The 19434-nt window shown below is 47.9% G+C and overlaps 1 protein-coding gene across 1 annotated transcript in view; it reads left to right on the top strand.

The window, feature by feature from the left end:
* Positions 1-19434, top strand: part of MAP1B (microtubule associated protein 1B) — a 440549-nt gene that overhangs the window by 258790 nt on the left and 162325 nt on the right. The window contains exon 3 of the mRNA XM_085632354.1: positions 4337-4419. Within this exon, the coding sequence (XP_085488480.1) occupies positions 4337-4419 (83 nt within the window). The remainder of the gene's footprint in view (positions 1-4336; positions 4420-19434) is intronic.

Here is a 19434-nt window from a genome sequence, read left to right as displayed (position 1 = left end):
GCTGTGCGCCCCATGTGGGTCTGAACTTCTCGTTCCACACCGATCTTTGGACAATCGTGTAGGGAGACCCTGAATCCGCCACTATGGTGATGCCTACTCCTCCAATGATCATGTCACACTGGGGCTTGCGCGATCTCCTCCCATCGATGCCCAGCACCTGGTCCTCCACGCACAGGACTTCATCGTCTTCCTCCAGACCCTCTACTTCTTCTCCTGCGTCTTGCGCCACAAATTTCACCGCGTGTTGTCTCCCTTTCCTTCGGCATACTTTCTCGTAATGACCGACCAGGCCGCAGAACGCACACTTGGCTCTGAAGGCGGGGCACCGTTTGTCGTGCGCCGCGTGGCTCGAGCTTCCATATCTGTAGCACCTCACCGTCTCTCCCTTGTCTTGCTTCCATGATTGTCCTGGTTTGGCTTTCCCTTTGGGCGTTCCTCTGTACTCCCCCGGCGCCGTTTTTCCTCGTCCGTGCTGGTCCGCGTCGTCCACCTTATTAACAGTGAGTCTGGGGGCTTGGTCTCTCTTTGCGGCCTCAGCACAGCGCTTGGTCAGTTCTGCCCTTTTCACTATGGCGATCACGTCTTTCAGCGTCGCATCTCCACTCGCCCACAGTTTATCTTGCACCGTCTTGCTTGTCGTGTGCATTACAATTTGGTCCTTGATGTTTTCTTCCTGTAACCCTCCATACTTGCACGTTATCGCAAGTTTACGCAGCGCCGCCACGTAGTCGTCTATCGTTTCCCCCGCTTCTTGCTTCCTCTGCTGGAAATTGTAGCGGTCGATAGAGGTGCACACTGCAGGCCGGTAGTGGTTGTCCAAGTCGTCAATGGCGTGTTTGAACACGTCCGTGTCCCCTGCCTGTCTGGTGACCGGTGTGAGGTTCTGAAACACCCGTATTCCTTCTGGTCCTAGATTGTGTAAGAGTATCCTCTTCCTCCTGGCACTGGAGAACGCCTCCTCGTTCTCATCTTCCAGCGCTTCTAGGTAGTTTTTGAAGTACTCCCTCCAGTCTTCCCACTTCATTTGTGGTTCTCCAGGACGTGGAAGGAACGGGATCGGCGTCGTTAAAGCTGATGCCTGTGCGCTCATTTTGGCTTCCACCTGTTTCCTCGGGCTACCTGGCGCGTCTGTCCTCCCTCCCCTTCTTCGGGTTCCTGGGACTTCGTTAGAGTTGCCTGCGCCGTCGTCACCCGATTCCGCCAGGGTCTCCACTGCCGTCCTGCGGTCCGCCTGCGCTGTTCCTCCGCCTCGTGGCCGGCACCTTCACTGCCCACGTGCCACTCTCTGGCGTCTATCTGCCACTGCCGCGCTCTCTCGGTGCGTAGGCATCTGTCCTTGACCCCCTCGGTCCTCTTACCGTGTGGGGCGACGTCCCTCCTTGTGGGTTTTTTTCCTGCCGCAAGTCGGGGGGCACCTTCCTCCTTGGTCACACAGGGTCCTCGCCGTCCCAGCCTCGTCGCCACTGTAATGCTTCTAGGTGCTGTGTACGCTTACTGCTCTTCCCCAATGACTGCTGGAGGCTGTATAAGTGGTATAGATGCCTTTATTCAAATTAGATAACAATTCTCCGAGAGAGCGCCGGGCAACACGCTCCAATCGCCTTCTCTCGCGCCGCGCTACTCGCGCATGCGCAGTAGCGTCCAATATGGCCGCTACTCGCAATGCCGTCCTGACGTAGTGCGCGTCAACTAGACCGCGACACTACACATGCTGGGCAACACGAATGACAGAATTCCTGATGAGGCACTGTAAGGGTCTGTGTACGGACCCCACCCTTGGTCGGGGGAAATCTGTGGAGGCTCCCCGGAAGCTTCTAGGCACTGTGTAACCCTCACAAATGCCGCAGTATAGGCACTCCAGTGTCCAGTGGGTGCATATTCAGTGCCCTACCAGTAGCATTCACAGCCCCTGCAGTGTTAGCTGGCACCATGTGTCACTTGTGAAGGAAATGCGTCACAGGCACCTTTTGTATTGGGCCCCAGCATGCAGGGTCCCTCACCTTCAGTACTACATTCTCTTTCAAAATCCAGGAGCTGCATGGACCATGTCAATGCATTACACATCATTCTGGTATGGTGTGGCTGACCAAGGTGCCCCTCAGCTCATGCCACAGTAGGAAGCAACCGCTTAAGAACACACCCGTTCTTAATAGAAACATTTAATGCATTTATAAATAGAGGTCTGAATGAATCTCTCAGAAGAAAGAAATCTACTGTGGATTGAAAAATGTTGGCGTTGTGGTTTGTGCAGCATGCCCTGTTGCCATATGGCATTTCATTGTGTCATTTGTGCATGATATGAAAGTAATTTATGCCCTCACAGTGGCCCTGTTAGGATCAGTTATTCTGTTAACCGCTCACAAAAGAGGGGGCCCCCGAACAAAGATAAAGGTAGAGAAAAACAGGGGAAATCCGCAAACTAATCCAAAAAAAGGAATTTTCTACCTATATTTTTTAATTATAATGTGCATAACGTCACAATAATACAGGCATCTGAATTTCTGGCCAACTGACAAGGACACACCTAAGTGGGATTATTAGATTGTATCAAAATCATTTTTATTTTATTATATTTTTAATTCATAAATAGGTGAAAAATTTCAATAAATGAGAACATAATAAAATTGAGGCACATCCCACACCACACACATTCAATCATACAGACATCCAGTTACATACCCATACATACTCATACGTCCTGGAGCCCAAGGATCCAGTAATGCATAATTAACAATGGAAAAAGACAGGTGGACCAATACCCTTCATGGGTATGAATAACATCAATGTTTGTTGCATCTAGAGGTGCAGCATATCTTTTACAAAGAATAACATGAACAAGGTAGATAGAATGTCCCCACTATATCATCAGATTCAACATATATATTTCAGACCAATATCGCAACAATGAATCTAGGAAGGGGTAGAGAAAAAAGGATGATGATTAAAAGGGGTCCACAGTTGTCTTAAAACGCAGATGCGCGTTTCGGTGCTAGACCCAAGAGTGGGTCTCACCTTCCTCAGGGCGTGCAAGTCGACAGAACAATGACCAAGGGATGTGCCTGTGATTCAGCAAAGCAGACCAAGCAGGAATGCAAAAAATGTTTTGAAGAAACGGGTCACAAAATATACCGCGCAAGGTTATGCGGCAGTGAGACAGTAGATAAGTCTGTCCTATGAGTGGTCCCTGGTGGAAGGCGACGAACACCGCAACACCCATTGATTTTGACGCTGCCCCACATTTACAATAGTGGCGTAAAAATGGAGCAGCATCAAAATGAATACCAGGGAAAACCTGGTCTTAACATGACAAAACAAGGAGCAAAACGCCATGAATAATTGCTTATGTGCAGGAAGGTGTCCCTTCCTACACATAAACAATCATGAAAAAAAATTATGATTTGCAACTTCTATGTGTGCTGCTCAATGAAGCACACATAGGAGTTTCAAATCGCCATTCTTGATTGTTTATGTGCTGGAAGGGACACCTTCCTGCAAACAAACAACCATTCCCTCAACATAGGCACCCTTTCACTATGGTGCAAGGGTGCAAGCGTTGGCACTAGGCAGCTGAATTTAGCGCTAGCGCAGGTAGAAACGCAGGGGTGCACCATATTATTGTAAATATGGTGCATCCCTCTGTTTCAAAAGTGACGGACCACGGCGTTAGCTATTTTGGAGCTAACCCACGCTCCGCCACTTTTGTTGTAAATATGCCCCACAGTTCTTTGTGCAAACTGAGATAGTTGTCTGAATGGCATTTTGGGCTAAGTAAGGAGGATCTTTGTTTCTTGATGTATTCGTCGTTCAGTCGCATGTTTAATTTCCTTTTCTTTTATTGTGTGTTATGTTATAGTGTCTGTCAAAGCGCCAGGACGCCCCTTTGCTGGGGCAGCTGTGCGCTATAAAAATATAAATAACAAATATAAATAACATAGCATGAAGGCCGTTGGTTCTCAGACTTTGTACACAGGTTGATTTCGTGAGAGAAAGCTACATGATGGTCAGGGGTGGGTGCGATTAGTCGATCTTCTTTTCAAACAATAATGATAATTAAAGGTGAATTGCAAATTGTGAAGGATAGTTTGACTTTGTCTGCTAGTTATTGGTGCCCGTTGAAAACATCTTAAGGGGGCATTGCTACTTTTGAAGATCAGTCAAACATAGGAACATGTGAATTCCTGCTTTTGAAAGGTAGATAAAGTCCCTAAATGGTATTAAAGATGACATTTGTATTTTCACCTATTTATGATATGTCACCAATGACAAGTTTCAAGATTATTTTGTTTTTTGTTTTACTTCTACACATGAATTCAACATATTTTTTCGATATCTGCAGGTCAGAAAATTCTCCATCACCGCAGTGACGTCCTAGAAACTGTTGTCCTCATCAACCCATCAGATGAAGCGGTCAGCACTGAGGTAGGTCACCAATTGTCCTTGGCCCTTAACACCATGCATGTTGCAGATCAGCTCATAAAAACTGAATGTCTTTTGAGGATAAGGCCCCACAAGCTTCCACTACTCTTCCCAGAAGCAGTAGCTTCATGCACACTAGTTGCAGGCCATCCGCAGCTTGAATGAGTTCACATGCGTGGCACAGTCAGATGTGGCTTCTATTCAGAAATGCAGGTATCCCACCAAAACTCACAGGCAATTCATGGCCTTAGGATCCTCATCCTCAGTATCCCCAATATAACCTTACAATTTTCAATTTACTTTCTATACTAGTGATGGCCTGCTTCAGCGACCCTTTTCTGGCACCCCACAGTAGTTTTAATGTGCTACCTCTTTGTTTATTCCAAATGATAGGCAGTCAGATGTTAACTTTTTTCAATCAACTTGCGGTTAGTAAAGTTTCAGAAAGATGGGTGGGATTCATGCTCTGTGGGAGGCACTACAGAGGTTTGAGGTTCATCTTATTCTGCTGGACAATAATTACAGCCTGCGTGGAGAACATGCCCATGCTCTCTGTTCCTGGCTGAGCGTCAAACCACGACACTCAGACCGATCACAACGCTGCATTGCAGTGCTGTGATTGCTCAGGGGAGCTAGGGTGCTTAAGAATCCCAATGCTGCATTGCAGCGTTGTGATTGGCCAGAGGAGCCTGGCTGCTTCCTGGTTCCTAAGTCCTGACATGGAGGAGCGATATGGCGGCGATAAGGTGAGTTTTTTGAAACATTTACATTCCTTCCTCCTCCCCCTCCCTCCCAACCCCCAAAAACCCTTAGCCCCAACCTCCAACCCCCGCCCTGCCGCCTGCGATCCGTGCTGGCCACCACTGGTTCCTAGAGAAGACACCAGTTTCTCATGGTGTGGAATGGATTGCTGCAAGAAAACCAGCAAATAGCACCATGATGAGACTGATCCCTGAGGTATGAGTTGTTCCATCAGTCTCATCCTGCCAATCGAAACCTGCCCTCAGCTGAAATTTTACAGACTTTATTAAACTAAGCTGTACAGGCTACCGGAAAGGCTCCTAGGGGGTCTCCTGCATCCAAAAGATGCAGACTGGAAGCTTCTCCTGATTAACGTTTAATTTGTAGACAAATAAGTGCCAGGGGCCTCGTCGGGAGGCCACTGCAGCTTGCCCCTGCCAGCGCTGCTAATGATAGTACCAGCACAACTACTAACTTTCACACTCTTATACATGTGACAATTCAGTATATTGCAGGCCCCCAAAACTATAATAATGGCTTGGGCAGTAGGTAATAGTCATTTTTAATATATATTGAATTCATAAACAACTGGTGCTTTGTTCATTTCTAAATTAGACAAACATGATACCAGGTGGCAGACATTCACAAGTGCCGGTGTTAACAATTAAGTGCAGGTGCCGAGCACCAGAAACCACTGGCTCAACTTAAACACTGCTCCTGATCCAGATACTGGCGTATCTGTGATGAGGATGAATATCTTCATTCAATGTTTAAAGAAGTGACCTGAGTATCCCCCATTGCATAATGCTTTAAGACACTTCCCAAACAGAGTGCTAGAATGTGGAGAAGACTATATATTATCTTGCAGATGTCCTCTGACTAACTTCCAAGAAGAATTTTCATCTGTTGTTCAGGTAGCTTCCGTAATGGTTGGCCTTTTCTCTCAAGTACCTATTATATCAAAAGATGCTTCACCGGCTAATGCCGTTGATAAGAAGGTAGATGGGGCCATTAAGCAGCCTTTGTGGCCAGAGCCAACTCTTACGCAACATATGCAGCACAGACTCTCCTGAGTGATTACTAAGTGCTAGCTGAAGAAATGCATCAGGGCATGGATTGTTCCTCCCATCTATCCATGATTGAATAGCAGGCCTGATTTCTTTCAGACATTTACTTCGATTGCCTTTGCGCTGCTGCTTCTGGTTCCACAGGGGCAGCAGCTAGGAGGCGTGTTTGAATCAAAGATTGGAAGGGAGACTGTTCTCAGAAAGCTCTACTAAGTCTCCTACCTTCCCTGGAGCAAAGTTGTTTCAGCTTGAAGAATTGGTAAAAAGAAAATCTGTGGAGGACTTCAAGTTGTTGACTCCGAACCCCCTCCAGGAAGGAGTAAAGGATCTAAGACTGCCAGTCACCCCTTTCATGGCAGGAGTTGGAGCCAGAGTGGCCAATATGCTGATAAGTACCAGTCCCCGCCTGTCATCACCCCTCTTCCCCGGTGATTCTTACCGCAGATGTCAGCAGCAGGGAATAGGGGTCAATCCTGGGGAGGGCCTCGTCCAATTGGAGAAAATGGTGGCAGTTCTCCAAGCTCTCCTCGTCTCTTCTCCTTTAATTAAGGGTCAAGGTGTAGGAGCCCGCATAGTCAACCAGGTGATGTGGGCTTATGTCAATCACCTGAGTGAAACAAGAATTCCTAGTTCAGCTTTTCCAGCACAGTTGATATAGACCTGGGCAGAATACATTCTTCTTTCCCTATCAGTGATCTGCCTGCTGGGGATGGAGAATGGACTTTTGGATCCTTTGTGCCTGATTTTTCAAATATATGAAGTTGCAACGCCATTACAACGTATTCAATTACAGTACATACTATTACAACGCATACCATTTCAACACATAATACTTTTAGGGCAACAGTAGGGTAAGTGTTGGATAGTGTAGGGGTAAAAATTACTATTCCCACTCCAGTGAGTGAAACAGTAGGGTAAGTGTTGGATAGTGTAGGGGTAAAAATTACTATTCCCACTCCAGTGAATTCAACAGTAGGGTAACTGTTGGATAGTGTAGGGGCAAAAATTACTATTCCTGTGTAGCCCAAAACCCATACCCACCCTGAAACTAAAAAAATCTCCATTCCTTACCTTTTAATGCATTGTAATGGCATGCGGTGTAATGGTATGCATTGTCAAGGCATGCGTTGTAGTGACATGCGTTGTAATGGCATGCAATGTAATGGCATGCGATGTTAAGGCAGTTGCATTGTAACAGTTGCGTTGTAAAGGTAGATCGTTGTAAGGACTGCGTTGTAATGGATGTTTCCCGATTTTTCAAACCTCAGTGTCCCTCAGTCTGTGCCATGTTCATTTAGTCCTGTTGGCTAGCTCTATTTGCCTCAGTTCGGGATGCTCTTCTTCCCATCTTCGGTTCTCAAGATCCATCTCAGGGGTGTTCGGGATCAATGCCGTGTCTGTCCCTTGGACCAGACATCTCCGGTACACCTTTCCTCTTTTTCTCATTTTGGGCAGGGTCCTTTGGAAGATCAGGGCTGAACAAGCAGTGGTTCTGTTGATAGCCTCGTTTTAGCCTCAGGGACCTTGGTTCCCTCCACTTTACAGCTCTTAGTCCAGGATTGAACTAGGGCTTTGGAAATTGAGCCGCTATAGTTACAACCCTTGGGTAGTTTATCAGACTTTGTGTATTCAGCAATTTAGGCACTAGTACCCCCCCAACATCTACAAAAGTAACTGGTGACATTTTTAGAATCAATCATTTTTTATTACGTGGCTGCAAGAGATCAAATACACAATGTAGCTGTCTACATCGTACTGCCGGCCGAGCGACACAACTAAAGGGAACACAGCATTTAGGTCTACATCCCTGAGCCCGACCCCGCGAGAAGTTCAAACCATAGTGAGACACGAAGACAGCAAGCAAAAGGTGCCACTTTTATAAAACATAAACCGAAGAAAACAAACCCTCCGCCTCCCCACCCTCCCTCCGCATCAGTTCGATCTGGCAAAGTCAGTCATTCGTGTCACCTACCATTAAGCAATTAACCAGCGCTCAGGTCGGGGATACCAGAGGCGGCTCTAAAGGTATAAGACGCAGAATTTGCAGATATTTCGGGCACGTGACTTCTCTCATATCTTTGGTAAGTATCTGCAAGAAAGGAGCCCACAGCCGCGCAAAGTCCTTGCCTTTCCCATCCACACTCATCGACAATCGCTCCATCGCTAAGAGTTGCCAAAGCTTCTGAATCCAATCCCGGGAGTCCGGAATCATCTGCGACCCCCAATGGGCTAGTAGCACCTGTCGCGCTGCCAGTAACGCCATAGCGATTTGCTTACCCTTCAACAATTTCAATGGGAAAAACTTAGGGTGGGGGAGACCTAACAAAGTAGACTCTGGAGTACGGGGCAAAGACACCTGAAATGCAACATCAATGTCATCAAGGACTGCTGCCCAGTAGCGCACCAGTTTTGGGCAGCGCCAAAGGAGATGTACCAGAGTGCCAACCAGCCCACACCCCGCCAGCAGAGGTCTGACTTGGAGCTGTCCCAATTCTTAATGCGCACTGGAGTATAGTACCAGTGAGTGACCACCTTATAGGCAGATTCCGCTCCCGCCGTGTTAGAAGCAGTATGGTGTGCCCTATAAAAAACATGTTCCCACTCTTTATGCGACAATGGCCTCCCCAAGTCAGCTTCCCTTCGGACCTGCGCTTTTGTGCAGAGCCTCTTAACTGAGGCCATGATCATAGCGTAAAGTTCAGAGACAAGCTTACTATCGTTCGTTTTACACCCAAGCCATTTCTCAAAGGCCGTCAGGGGGCGAGACATTAGAGGGAAATTCCCCGGGCACGTAACCCAGTGCACCACCTGTGAGTAAGGAAAGGCATCGGAGTCAAGCAAACCATAGTCCCTACGAAGCTGAGGAAAGGGAACCACTTCCCCGCGCTCAAACAGGGCACCCACTCTTTTGCACCCCTCCTCCCGCCAGCGTTGAAAGGTCTGGGATGCCCATCCCGGTGGAAAGTCGGGGTTGTCTACTATGGGGGACAGAGGGGAAGGGAAAGTAGTCCATCCTCGTGGGCCTGCCAAGCGATCCCAAACTTTGAGTGTTGGAGAGGTAACGGGAGAGGAGTATAACCCCCATGCCCTATGCCGCCGCAGAAGCCACAACTCCGCCATATATTTCGACCGGCCACTGTTAGGTCCATAAAATTCCAGTGTTTACTGGAAAGGGGTCTGTTCCACTCCGTAATGAAACAGAGGCACGACGCCTGATAATAGGCACTCACTACGGGAAAGCCGAGCCCACCCTGTGCTTTCGGGGAGGCAACGTGCGCAAATCTGAGCCGTGGTTTCTTGTTATCCCATAAGAACTTATTAAGAAGGCCTTGCAGTTTGCGGAGAGCCCCTGCGGGCGGGCTCAGAGGAAGCATTTGGAAGACGTAGAGGATGCGCGGGAGCACCGAAATCTTTACGGCCGCCAACCTGCCATACCACGCTAACTTGAGACGCGACCAAGTCGCCAATACCTTGGCCGTTTGCTCCAGCAACAGGGAGTAATTAAGAGCAGCCGTTTTAGTAATGGAAGAGGTCAGGCGAATGCCCAGGTAGGTAATATTTATAGACACCCACTGGAACTCAAAATCTTGTTGGAGATCCTGAACCTCCTGCTCCGGAATAGAAATATTAAGGATTTGCAATTTGGTGAAGTTGACCTTAAACCCCGCCACCGTTCCAAAGGCAGAGAGCTCCCTAGTCAGGTACCGCAGCGTTGTTCGGGGATGCATGAGGGAGAGAATGACATCATCAGCGTACATACTAATCTTATGCACATCGGCACCAAATTTCAGACCCTCAACATCAGGATTGGAACAAACGCGTTGCGCGAAAGGCTCCATGTAGAGCGCAAATAAGATGGGGACAAGGGGCAGCCTTGCCGCGTACCCCGGGTAATAGGGAAGAGGGACGATTTGCAACCATTGACTCGCACCGCCGCCACGGGGGAGGCATAGAGGCAACTAACCCAGCATATGAAATTGTCCCCGAACATGCGCAGCACTGCAAATAAGTAGCCCCAATCAACCCGATCGAACGCTTTCTCCACGTCTATCGAAAGCAAAAGGGCCGGTGTACGCGACCTGTGAATGAAATCAATAAGGTGCAATAGTCTCTTAGTATTATCCCCCCCCCCCCCCCCCCGCCTTGTCAGGATAAAGCCGGACTGATCCGGATCCACTATGTTGTCCATGAGGGGGCTAAGTCGTGCAGCCAACACAACCACAAACAGCTTCGCGTCAATATTAAGGAGCGAAATCGGCCGATACGACCCACATTCAGCCGGATCCTTCCCGGGCATTAGATTCACAGAGATGGCCGCCTCAGACATGGAAGGCGTAACCCCTCCAGTGTCCAAGAATGGTGACATTTTTAGACTGTGTGTTCCTCCAGATTGTAACCCAACCAGTGTTCTTATTTTTATCTTGGATGCTTCTGTTCAAGGACTGGCAGTATCTACCTGCAATCTTCCCACACATTTCTGTGCCATTACAGACTTTGTATGGGTAATGCTGTTGCAACCTCCTTTGGTTAAAGTTCGATTTTGAGTACTGTTCAGATATGGAATTGTTTGACATGTTTTGGTATCATAATAAAGATTCTGAGTGTTGCAGTGTTTCCATGGAAACGTGACCCTTCACACCTCTCCCTTTGTTAAAAACCATATATTTGGTTTTGGACACATTGACAGACAAGTCAAAATCAGAGCAAAAATGTGTGAAAACGTTCAGAGCCACCTGTAGTCCAGACAGGGTCTGGGAAAGGAGTAGGGTGTCATCGGCGAACATAAGGAGCGGAATTTTGGTGCCACCCAGCGTTGGGGCGTCCGTCGAAGTGTTGGAGTAATACTGGACAACTCTGTTAATAAACAGTAAAAACAGAGTGGGAGCAAGGACGCACCCCTGCCTGACACCCCTATTGACCCTAAATCGATCTGTAACCTGTCCCTGTTTCCCCCAGCGAACTTGTGCAAAGTTATTATCATGGAGCCTAATGATGATATTCAAAAGATCGGCTGGGAACCCTAACTCAGCCAATACACTCCAAAGTTTCGTCCTATTGACTAGGTCAAATGCTGACCGAAGGTCTACAAAAGCAGCATATAAGGTACCGCCACACAGATAGACCGTTTTCCAGACAATCAATTGAAATTTGAATGCCTGGTCGATGGTACTAGTACACGGTCTGAAACCGGCTTGCAGGGGAGAGATGACATCCTCCTGCTCAATCCAGGCCTGGATTCGTGCCAGAATCATTCTAGCGATAATTTTCTGGACAGAGTCAATAAGACTAATTGGGCGGTAGTTCCCCGGGCAAGAGCGGTCACCTTTTTTGAAAATAGGGAGAATCTCGGCCCCCCCCCATGAATCTGGAATGTCGGCCCCTCTGGCTACGGCGTTGGCAAAATGTGCGATGTAAGGCACCCAATTCCCAGGGTCAGATTTAAAGAGATCCGTGGGAACACAGTCCATACCCGGCGCCTTACCACTTGGAACCTTACTTAAAGCCTTTTCAACCTCAACACAGTCAAAAATTAAGGTCGGGGAGAGGGACAGGTCCCTGATTATTGCTGGGGCAGGCCTCTCAACCTGTGAAGAATCCGAAAACTGGGATTCAAAATGTGTCACCCAGGCATCCGGGGGTACATGGTTGGTAGGGACCTGGCTATTCTGCGAATTGCCCCACTTAACAATGTGCCAGAACTGGGTTAGGTTCCGGTGTTTGCTGGCAGCCAGAAGGTCGTTCCAGTGATCGTTGTCCCACTCTTGTTTGGCCTTGGCTTTAGCCTTGTTATACATTTTTCTAGCCAATCTGATATTGTCTGGATCTTTGTTAGCAATAGCGAGTTTTAAATTACTAAATGATTCTCGGCAAGCTTTATTATACCAAGTAGATGGTTTTAAAATAACAGATTTCTTAGCCTTACAAGGTTTTGAAAAAAGAGATTTAAGGCCAGAGAAAAGATGGTCATGTACGCGTGTAGCATTGTCAACGACGTCCTCAGTGCTCTGAAGAGACTGTAAATCAACCAGAGCACAGGATACCTTGGAGCTGATCTCGGATAATAATGCAACATCCAATGCAACCTTGTCCCAGCGTACACGCCGTTGGTCATTGGTTAAAACGGCTTCCGCAGTCACTGTTTCAGAGGGTTTGATTCTGTGAGCTGGACAGAGTGAGAGACTTAAGACCAGCGGGTTATGGTCACTCTCGGGGCGGTCGAATACCGCCATATCACATAATGTGTACCAGAACTCCACTTTAACAAGGGCATAGTCAATTCTGCTGTTACAACGTCGGCCATCTGAAAAAGTCATCTTTCCATCCTTATCAGAGGCGGTCCGCCCATTTGCGGCCTTGAAACCCCGCTCCATACATAATCCCATCCACTGAGTGGCAGACTCTGTCCACCTCTTGATAGGAGGGAGATCGAGAGGGGGGATATTTAGAATCGCGTCCACCTCCCAAGTTAGTGAGTCAGAAGTAAAGAGCAGGGGTTCAAAACAGCAATTTAAGTCGCCCACAATGTAAACATTAGTGTGTATATTAATAGTGTCCAGAAACCCATCTAATTGTATAAAGGTATTAGTACCACGTCCACCAGGGAGGCCTCTATTGTAGACATTTATAATTAAAACTTCAGGTTCATTGCGGTGTTGCAAAGAAATAATCAATAGATCTGGGCTATCGATGGCCAATTCCTTGAGGGAATACCCAAGGGATTGCTTAACCCATATACAGAGCCCGCCGGACGGACGGCCCCTGATACCACGGGTAGCCCCCTTGGAAAAATTAACATACCCGGAAAAATAGATCGGGTCCACAGCCCTGGTTTCCTGGAATACCAGGATATCATGGGTGTTTACCCAGCCTGACCAATCTTCCGAGGTTACCCTACTGCTGAGGCCCGCAACATTCCACGAGACCAGGGTCAAGGGAAGAGAACTAGAAGACATGATACACGGTGCAGCAGGGACAGGGCCCGTAGCAGCTGGATTAGTTGCAATGTTAATGGGGCCCTTAGTCTCGCTTTCGGGTGGGCGAGGATCAATGAGGGTGGGGGGTGGGCTAAATGTTGAAAAAAACGGGGTACTAGTAGACATGGTGTCCAAACCAACTTGTGCCCCCCGTAGACCACCTCTCCCTGTTTGCTCCGTGTTATCTGAACCAAGACAGGCCTCCCGCAAATTACTCGAATTTACCATGTTTGGTGACTGTCAGTCAACCCCATCTAAAGAATTCAAGGGGATAAAAAAGTTTGACAATGGGAGATAGAAATCCGACTTTGTCTGTCGGTGGGAATTCCTATTAACCCTTTCCCAGGCAGTGGGCGAATCACGTGTTGATGCAAGGGAATTGTGAGGATAAAAGTATGACAAATCCACTGTGGATATGCCAGTCGCTCTTGAGTTATTAGGAAAAGAGCGAATATGCCTCACCACCCTAGGGTCACGAAAATTTATAATCACACAATCACCCTCCACTTGTTTGGCTCTATTGCCCAACCAACGTACCCTACGTACAGTCAATATTTCAGCCTGTAGTCCAGCAGGTAAAGGCCTATTATTATTTAACCAGTGAGTGACTTTGTTCTTCAGCTCACTATGACACTCGGGCTTTGCCTGTGGGAGCCGAGGAACACCGGCCATTATAATTGTATAGGGTTGGGACTCGGGTGGAAGGTTGATACAAGGGAGATTTTGGAGGGAATCAACATCCTCTAGGTTGGGCTTACTGATAGAGATATTGTTTGTAATGGTGGCAGTGTTGATATTACGATCTGATTCTATCGGGACATTGATGTTGACATGAAGGCGGGGTGCTTCCACGGCCTGTTCGGTAGGAGCAGGGATATTGGGTAATGCTCCATCCAAAAGTGCGTTAGCAGTGGAAGCAAGCCTAGTTTTGTCAACTATATCTAAGTTAGAAGAAGTTGTGGGACCAATAGAAGACACTGCAATCTTTCCCATCAGAGACATGTTGGCAAACACCATACCCTCTATCTTCTCAAGCGAAGTGGCGAGTCGAGTGACTCGCTCTATTAGAGGAAGGAGTAGTGATTTAAATAACTTCTCTACTGGCTTCAGAAAATCAGTGGTAGTGGAGTCTGCATTGGGATGGAGGGTGGAAGGGTGCGGGGATCTCAAACTACCGGTTACCAAATGGGGGCTATCAAACATAGTAGAATTGGAAGCATCACAAGTATTTGCAGATTTATGTGAGTTGGACACTTTAGAGGTTTTAGCACGTTTCCCCTTGGGAGGGGCTCCCGTGCATTTCCTTTTACTCGGGATACGCCTAGGCTTGGGGGCCTGGGTCGATGCTACAGTAGATAGCTGGTCATGGGTAGACTGTGGGATGCTGGTGTTAGCAATAGTTGGTTCACCACTGGACTCGGGAGTACTAATTATCTCATGCAGGTCAACCAGCGGGCAATGAACAGATGTGTCCGGCGGTGCATTAGGGGTATTACCTGACATGCTGGGGAGAGGTTGGGGCTGGCGGTTGTCGGGCGAGACAGCTGTCATAATGTTGCCAAGGGATGATCTTTTGGCAGACAGTTCAAGGGACAATCTTTTTTCCGTTAATAAAATCTCATGTTCGAGAACACGAGCAGCTCTAGTAATAAAATTATCAAGGGTCCCTGTTACTTGACCCCCTAGGCTACCCCGGGCCACCTTCCTACCGGACCTTAAAGAGGTCATGATTTAGGAAGAGAGCAAACAAACAATGAGGGGGGGTAACCGGGGAGAATAACAGATACACCTCTGAAGATTAAAAATAAAATTGACTAAATATGACCAAAACACACTAAAATATAGGAGTGCTAGATATAGGCAACAAATACTGATTAAGGAAGTTCACCAGTCAGCAGTGACACGTGTACTCACTATAACAGCAAGGTTTGTAACTCGTTACGGGCGACCCTTTTTCAGAGAGGTGGCCCGCCCCGACCACAACCGACCACGAACGGCCACAAACGGCCCGCTCTTTGCCCGGTCTTCGCCCCGGTCGTCGGCCCGCGCGCGTCCCGCTGGCGCGTTACAAAGTTGTGATGTTATTGGCGAGGGCCGTTAACCAGGAGGCGGTACCGGGAAGAGCAACCAGGTGAGGCTGATGTGATTGGCGCTGGGCCCCTTGGTCCTCGCAGTCCCAGAGCAGATCAAGGCAGCAGCCTTCCCCCGTAGTTCAGCTTAGCGTCCGTGGAGGTCTGTTAACTTCGAGGCACACAGCAAGAATGGGGGCTCGACCAGACTTTTATGCAGATAGAACCAGCGAGCGGCGCCCGTGAAGCGGGGGCCGCGAGGCGTTGTTTGGTGCAGGGAGGCCGCTCCGGGAAGAGCAACCAGGTGAGGCTGATGTGATTGGCGCTGGGCCCCTTGGTCCTCGCAGTCCCAGAGCAGATCAAGGCAGCAGCCTTCCCCCGTAGTTCAGCTTAGCGTCCGTGGAGGTCTGTTAACTCCGAGGCACACAGCAAGAATGGGGGCTCGACCAGACTTTTATGCAGATAGAACCAGCGAGCGGCACCCGCGAAGCGGGGGCCGCGAGGCGTTGTTTGGTGCAGGGAGGCAGCTCCGGGAAGAGCAACCAGGTGAGGCTGATGTGATTGGCGCTGGGCCCCTTGGTCCTCGCAGTCCCAGAGCAGATCAAGGCAGCAGCCTTCCCCCGTAGTTCAGCTTAGCGTCCGTGGAGGTCTGTTAACTCCGAGGCACACAGCAAGAATGGGGGCTCGACCAGACTTTTATGCAGATAGAACCAGCGAGCGGCTCCCGCGAAGTGGGGGCCGCGAGGCGTTGTTTGGTGCAGGGAGGCAGTTCCGGGAAGAGCAACCAGGTGAGGCTGATGTGATTGGCGCTGGGCCCCTTGGTCCTCGCAGTCCCAGAGCAGATCAAGGCAGCAGCCTTCCCCCGTAGTTCAGCTTAGCGTCCGTGGAGGTCTGTTAACTGTAGTGTTTCAATTCTGTGCATATTTTTCAAATTTTGCATTTAGTGGGTACATTTTAGCTTGGGTACATCCTCACGATGTAAGGGCTTGAACCATGAAAACAGACGTGGAGTAAATGTCCAGATTACTTAACAGTAGGATTCATTACTCCGACTCCTAGTCTTCCTGGTCACAGACCTAGGTTCCCACCAGCCCTTCATTTATAACAGAATAGGTGCTGGTGCCAAAAGATCTGTTCAGAAGTCTGCAACTGGCACCATTAAATGTCAGCTCACCAAATATCAAGGCTGTGTAGTCTTAAATCCACCCAGGCGTGTTTAATCATTGCCAGACACCCCCTGCCCATGTACCTCACTTTTGCTGGTTCGTTTTTATGTCTTTCTCTCTTTCTTTTTTCCACTTTGTGTGTTTTTCCCTCTCTTGGTCTAGGGAAATGGCTAAAGAGAGAGAAAAAAAGTCAAGGTCTCAGAAAATAAGTGCCAATTGCCCCTACCTGCAACCACCGGCTCAAATTAAGCACTGGTTTAAAAAGGGAGGAGGGGACCACTGGATACTGATATAAGGTTTATATTCTGGAATAGATTAGGGCGGATCCCTGTTTATAGTGCACAGGAAAGGGTAAAATCAGTACAGGTATCTCACCAAACAAAACAGTTTTAAGAAAAATTAGTATTTGAAATTATAGATATTATAGGTAAAGCCTGAGCTTATATATATATATATATATATATATATATATATATATATATATATATATATATATATATATATATATATATATATATATATATATATATATAGATAGATAGATAGATAGATAGCTAGATAGATAGATAGATAGATAGATAGATAGATAGATAGATAGATAGATAGATAGATAGATAGATAGATAGGTAGATAGATAGATAGATAGATAGATAGATAGATAGATAGATAGATAGACAGATAGATAGATAGAGAGAGAGAGAGAGAGAGAGAGAGAGAGAGAGAGAGAGCGAGAGAGAGAGAGAGGTGGAGAGACAAACCTCATGATACAACGTATGTGATAAAGAAGACTAGACAGAGTACTAAAGATTGGCAGTAAATAATGGTAAATAATGGGGTCACGTGCCTCTAGTGGTTCTTATATCGGCACTCAGGAAGCCAAGATGGAATGTCTTACATGCTGCTCTTACCAGTAAAGGTAATTCTGGGGAGCTCATTGCCATAAGGTACTAAGGCATATTCCTCAAGAGCTGAAGTAACATCTGTGACCAAAACATGCTTCTGCTTTAGAAAACAGCAATATGGTAAATGCCTGATATGAACACTAATCCCTGAAGGTCAGAGCCAGCTTCAGTCAGGTGAGACATCACAGACTCTTTACTTGAAGTCTTTCGGGCACCGTAGAGATGCACACATGGGGTACCCTGATTCAGAGAATTTGTGAATCATGCTGTGTTGTAGGACCGACCATCTCTTCTATTCCATCATGAGTCCAGGGCCGCAATGGGAACCAAAAGTAGCCCTGCATTTTTTTTTTAACCAGCTTGTTTTTTCCCTACTCCCCAACTGTCTCCTTTCTACTCTACCCCTTTCTCATCTTTCCACTCTACTCTTTCTACAGGCCCTGCTATGCCTTCAGCCATAAGCCTAAACAAGCATTGGCATAGCCAATAGTTCTCGTTTTTGGGACCTTATAAGTGTTTAGCCATGCAACAGTTGCATAACTAAATACTTATAGGGTCCCAAAAGCGAGACCTATTGGCTATGCCAATGCTTGTTTCTGTTTATTACTGCTCTGTAGTAATGGCGGTGCACGGGTGCCACCATTACTACATAGAAGTAATAAACAAAACAAAAAAAGGCTCACGGAGAACATCAAAGCGGCCGTGCGGCCGCGAAAGTGAGGCGTGCACGCCCGCGCACATACACTGTAGCACTAGGCTACAGTGGTAGCACTTTTTTGAGCCCTCACAAAAAGTCTCGCCAGACCAGCGCATGCGCTGGGTCAGGCGAGACCTAAAAAGGCCCTAACAACACCCTCTAACTGCTCCAGTACACCCTCAGGGCCCCGGTGGAAATGCCCCATTGCAGAAACGGCCAGTTCAGCCCTGTGTGAGTCTGAACTGAACCCGAGGTGGACCCACAGGGAAGTCTAGAGGCGCAACCTGGGCACTGCAGCTAGTTGTCGGACAGCTAAGGCAAGAATACTGACTAGACAAGTTAGGAAATACTGTCTAGTTGCAGCATCAAATGAATTATTCCTTTGACAAAGTTCATCACTGAAGCTGTGATCAAACTCTGTGACCTAATTTTCCTATCTCCAGTAGCAGAACGTGGGGATTAGATATTTGGGCAGCCAGCAAACTAAAACATGAAATCCAGCTGGAGGAGGGGGTCACGCTGCCAGCCTATCAGCATCAGTTCTCCCAAATGCATCCGGGTCATTGCAGATCCTAGTAGTTTCGGTCGTACACAAGTGGAAAGTGTTCGTCCTCAGGGTTACTAGCACAGGAGGAGCTTGCGTCCCTGGACACGTCCTTGGTGGGTGCCAGACAGCAGCAGAAAGTAGCGACTAGGTTTGGGGTGCTTGAAACGCTGCGCAGGTGGCCACTGTGAGAATCTGGCAGTGCCAGGAATTAGAACAGGTGGGCAGATGAGAAGCACACATTGGTGAACAGTGGGCAGGGTGAGAGACACGCTTTAGTGTAGAAAGTAGGCTTGATGTGCAGTGTGAGAAGCAGGTGTTGGTGTGCACTGTGGTTGGCTGCCACTAGGGGGCAGAGTCCGCAGTCTCTTGATAGTGGGCACTGGTGTGGAGTATAAGCAGCTGACAGCCGCGAGTAAGGTATGGAGATAGTCTGACGGGTAGCATGATAACCTTGCCTTAGTGGGCTATACACAGGCGAGCAGAGTGTGATGCTGACACTCGGGAGTGTAAGCTCTGGGCACTGATGGGCAGTGTGGAGTGGGTGTCGATGTGAGGGTCTACTATTGATGGATGGTTAAGAGCTGGCACCAGTGGGTAGTGTAGGGAGCAGACTTATGTGGGCAGCATATGAAGGTAGGATTGACAGATACTGTGAGAAGTGGGCACTGTGAATGGTTGGTATGAGTGGGCAGAGCGTGTGATAACCGGGCACTGGTGTGGAGTATATGCATCTGGCGCTTCTGAGTGATGTTTGGAAACGATGCTGATGGGCAACATAAGCAGCTTGCACTGGTGGTTCGTATGATGTGTTGACACAGGTGTGTAGTGTGAGCAATGGTTGTGTGGTGGGGAGTT

The sequence above is a fragment of the Triturus cristatus genome, chromosome 2_1, assembly GCF_964204655.1.
Source record: "Triturus cristatus chromosome 2_1, aTriCri1.1, whole genome shotgun sequence".
Classification (NCBI taxonomy): domain Eukaryota; kingdom Metazoa; phylum Chordata; class Amphibia; order Caudata; family Salamandridae; genus Triturus; species Triturus cristatus.
Note: the sequence above shows the minus strand (reverse complement) of the source record. Positions and strands in the feature narration are given on the sequence as shown.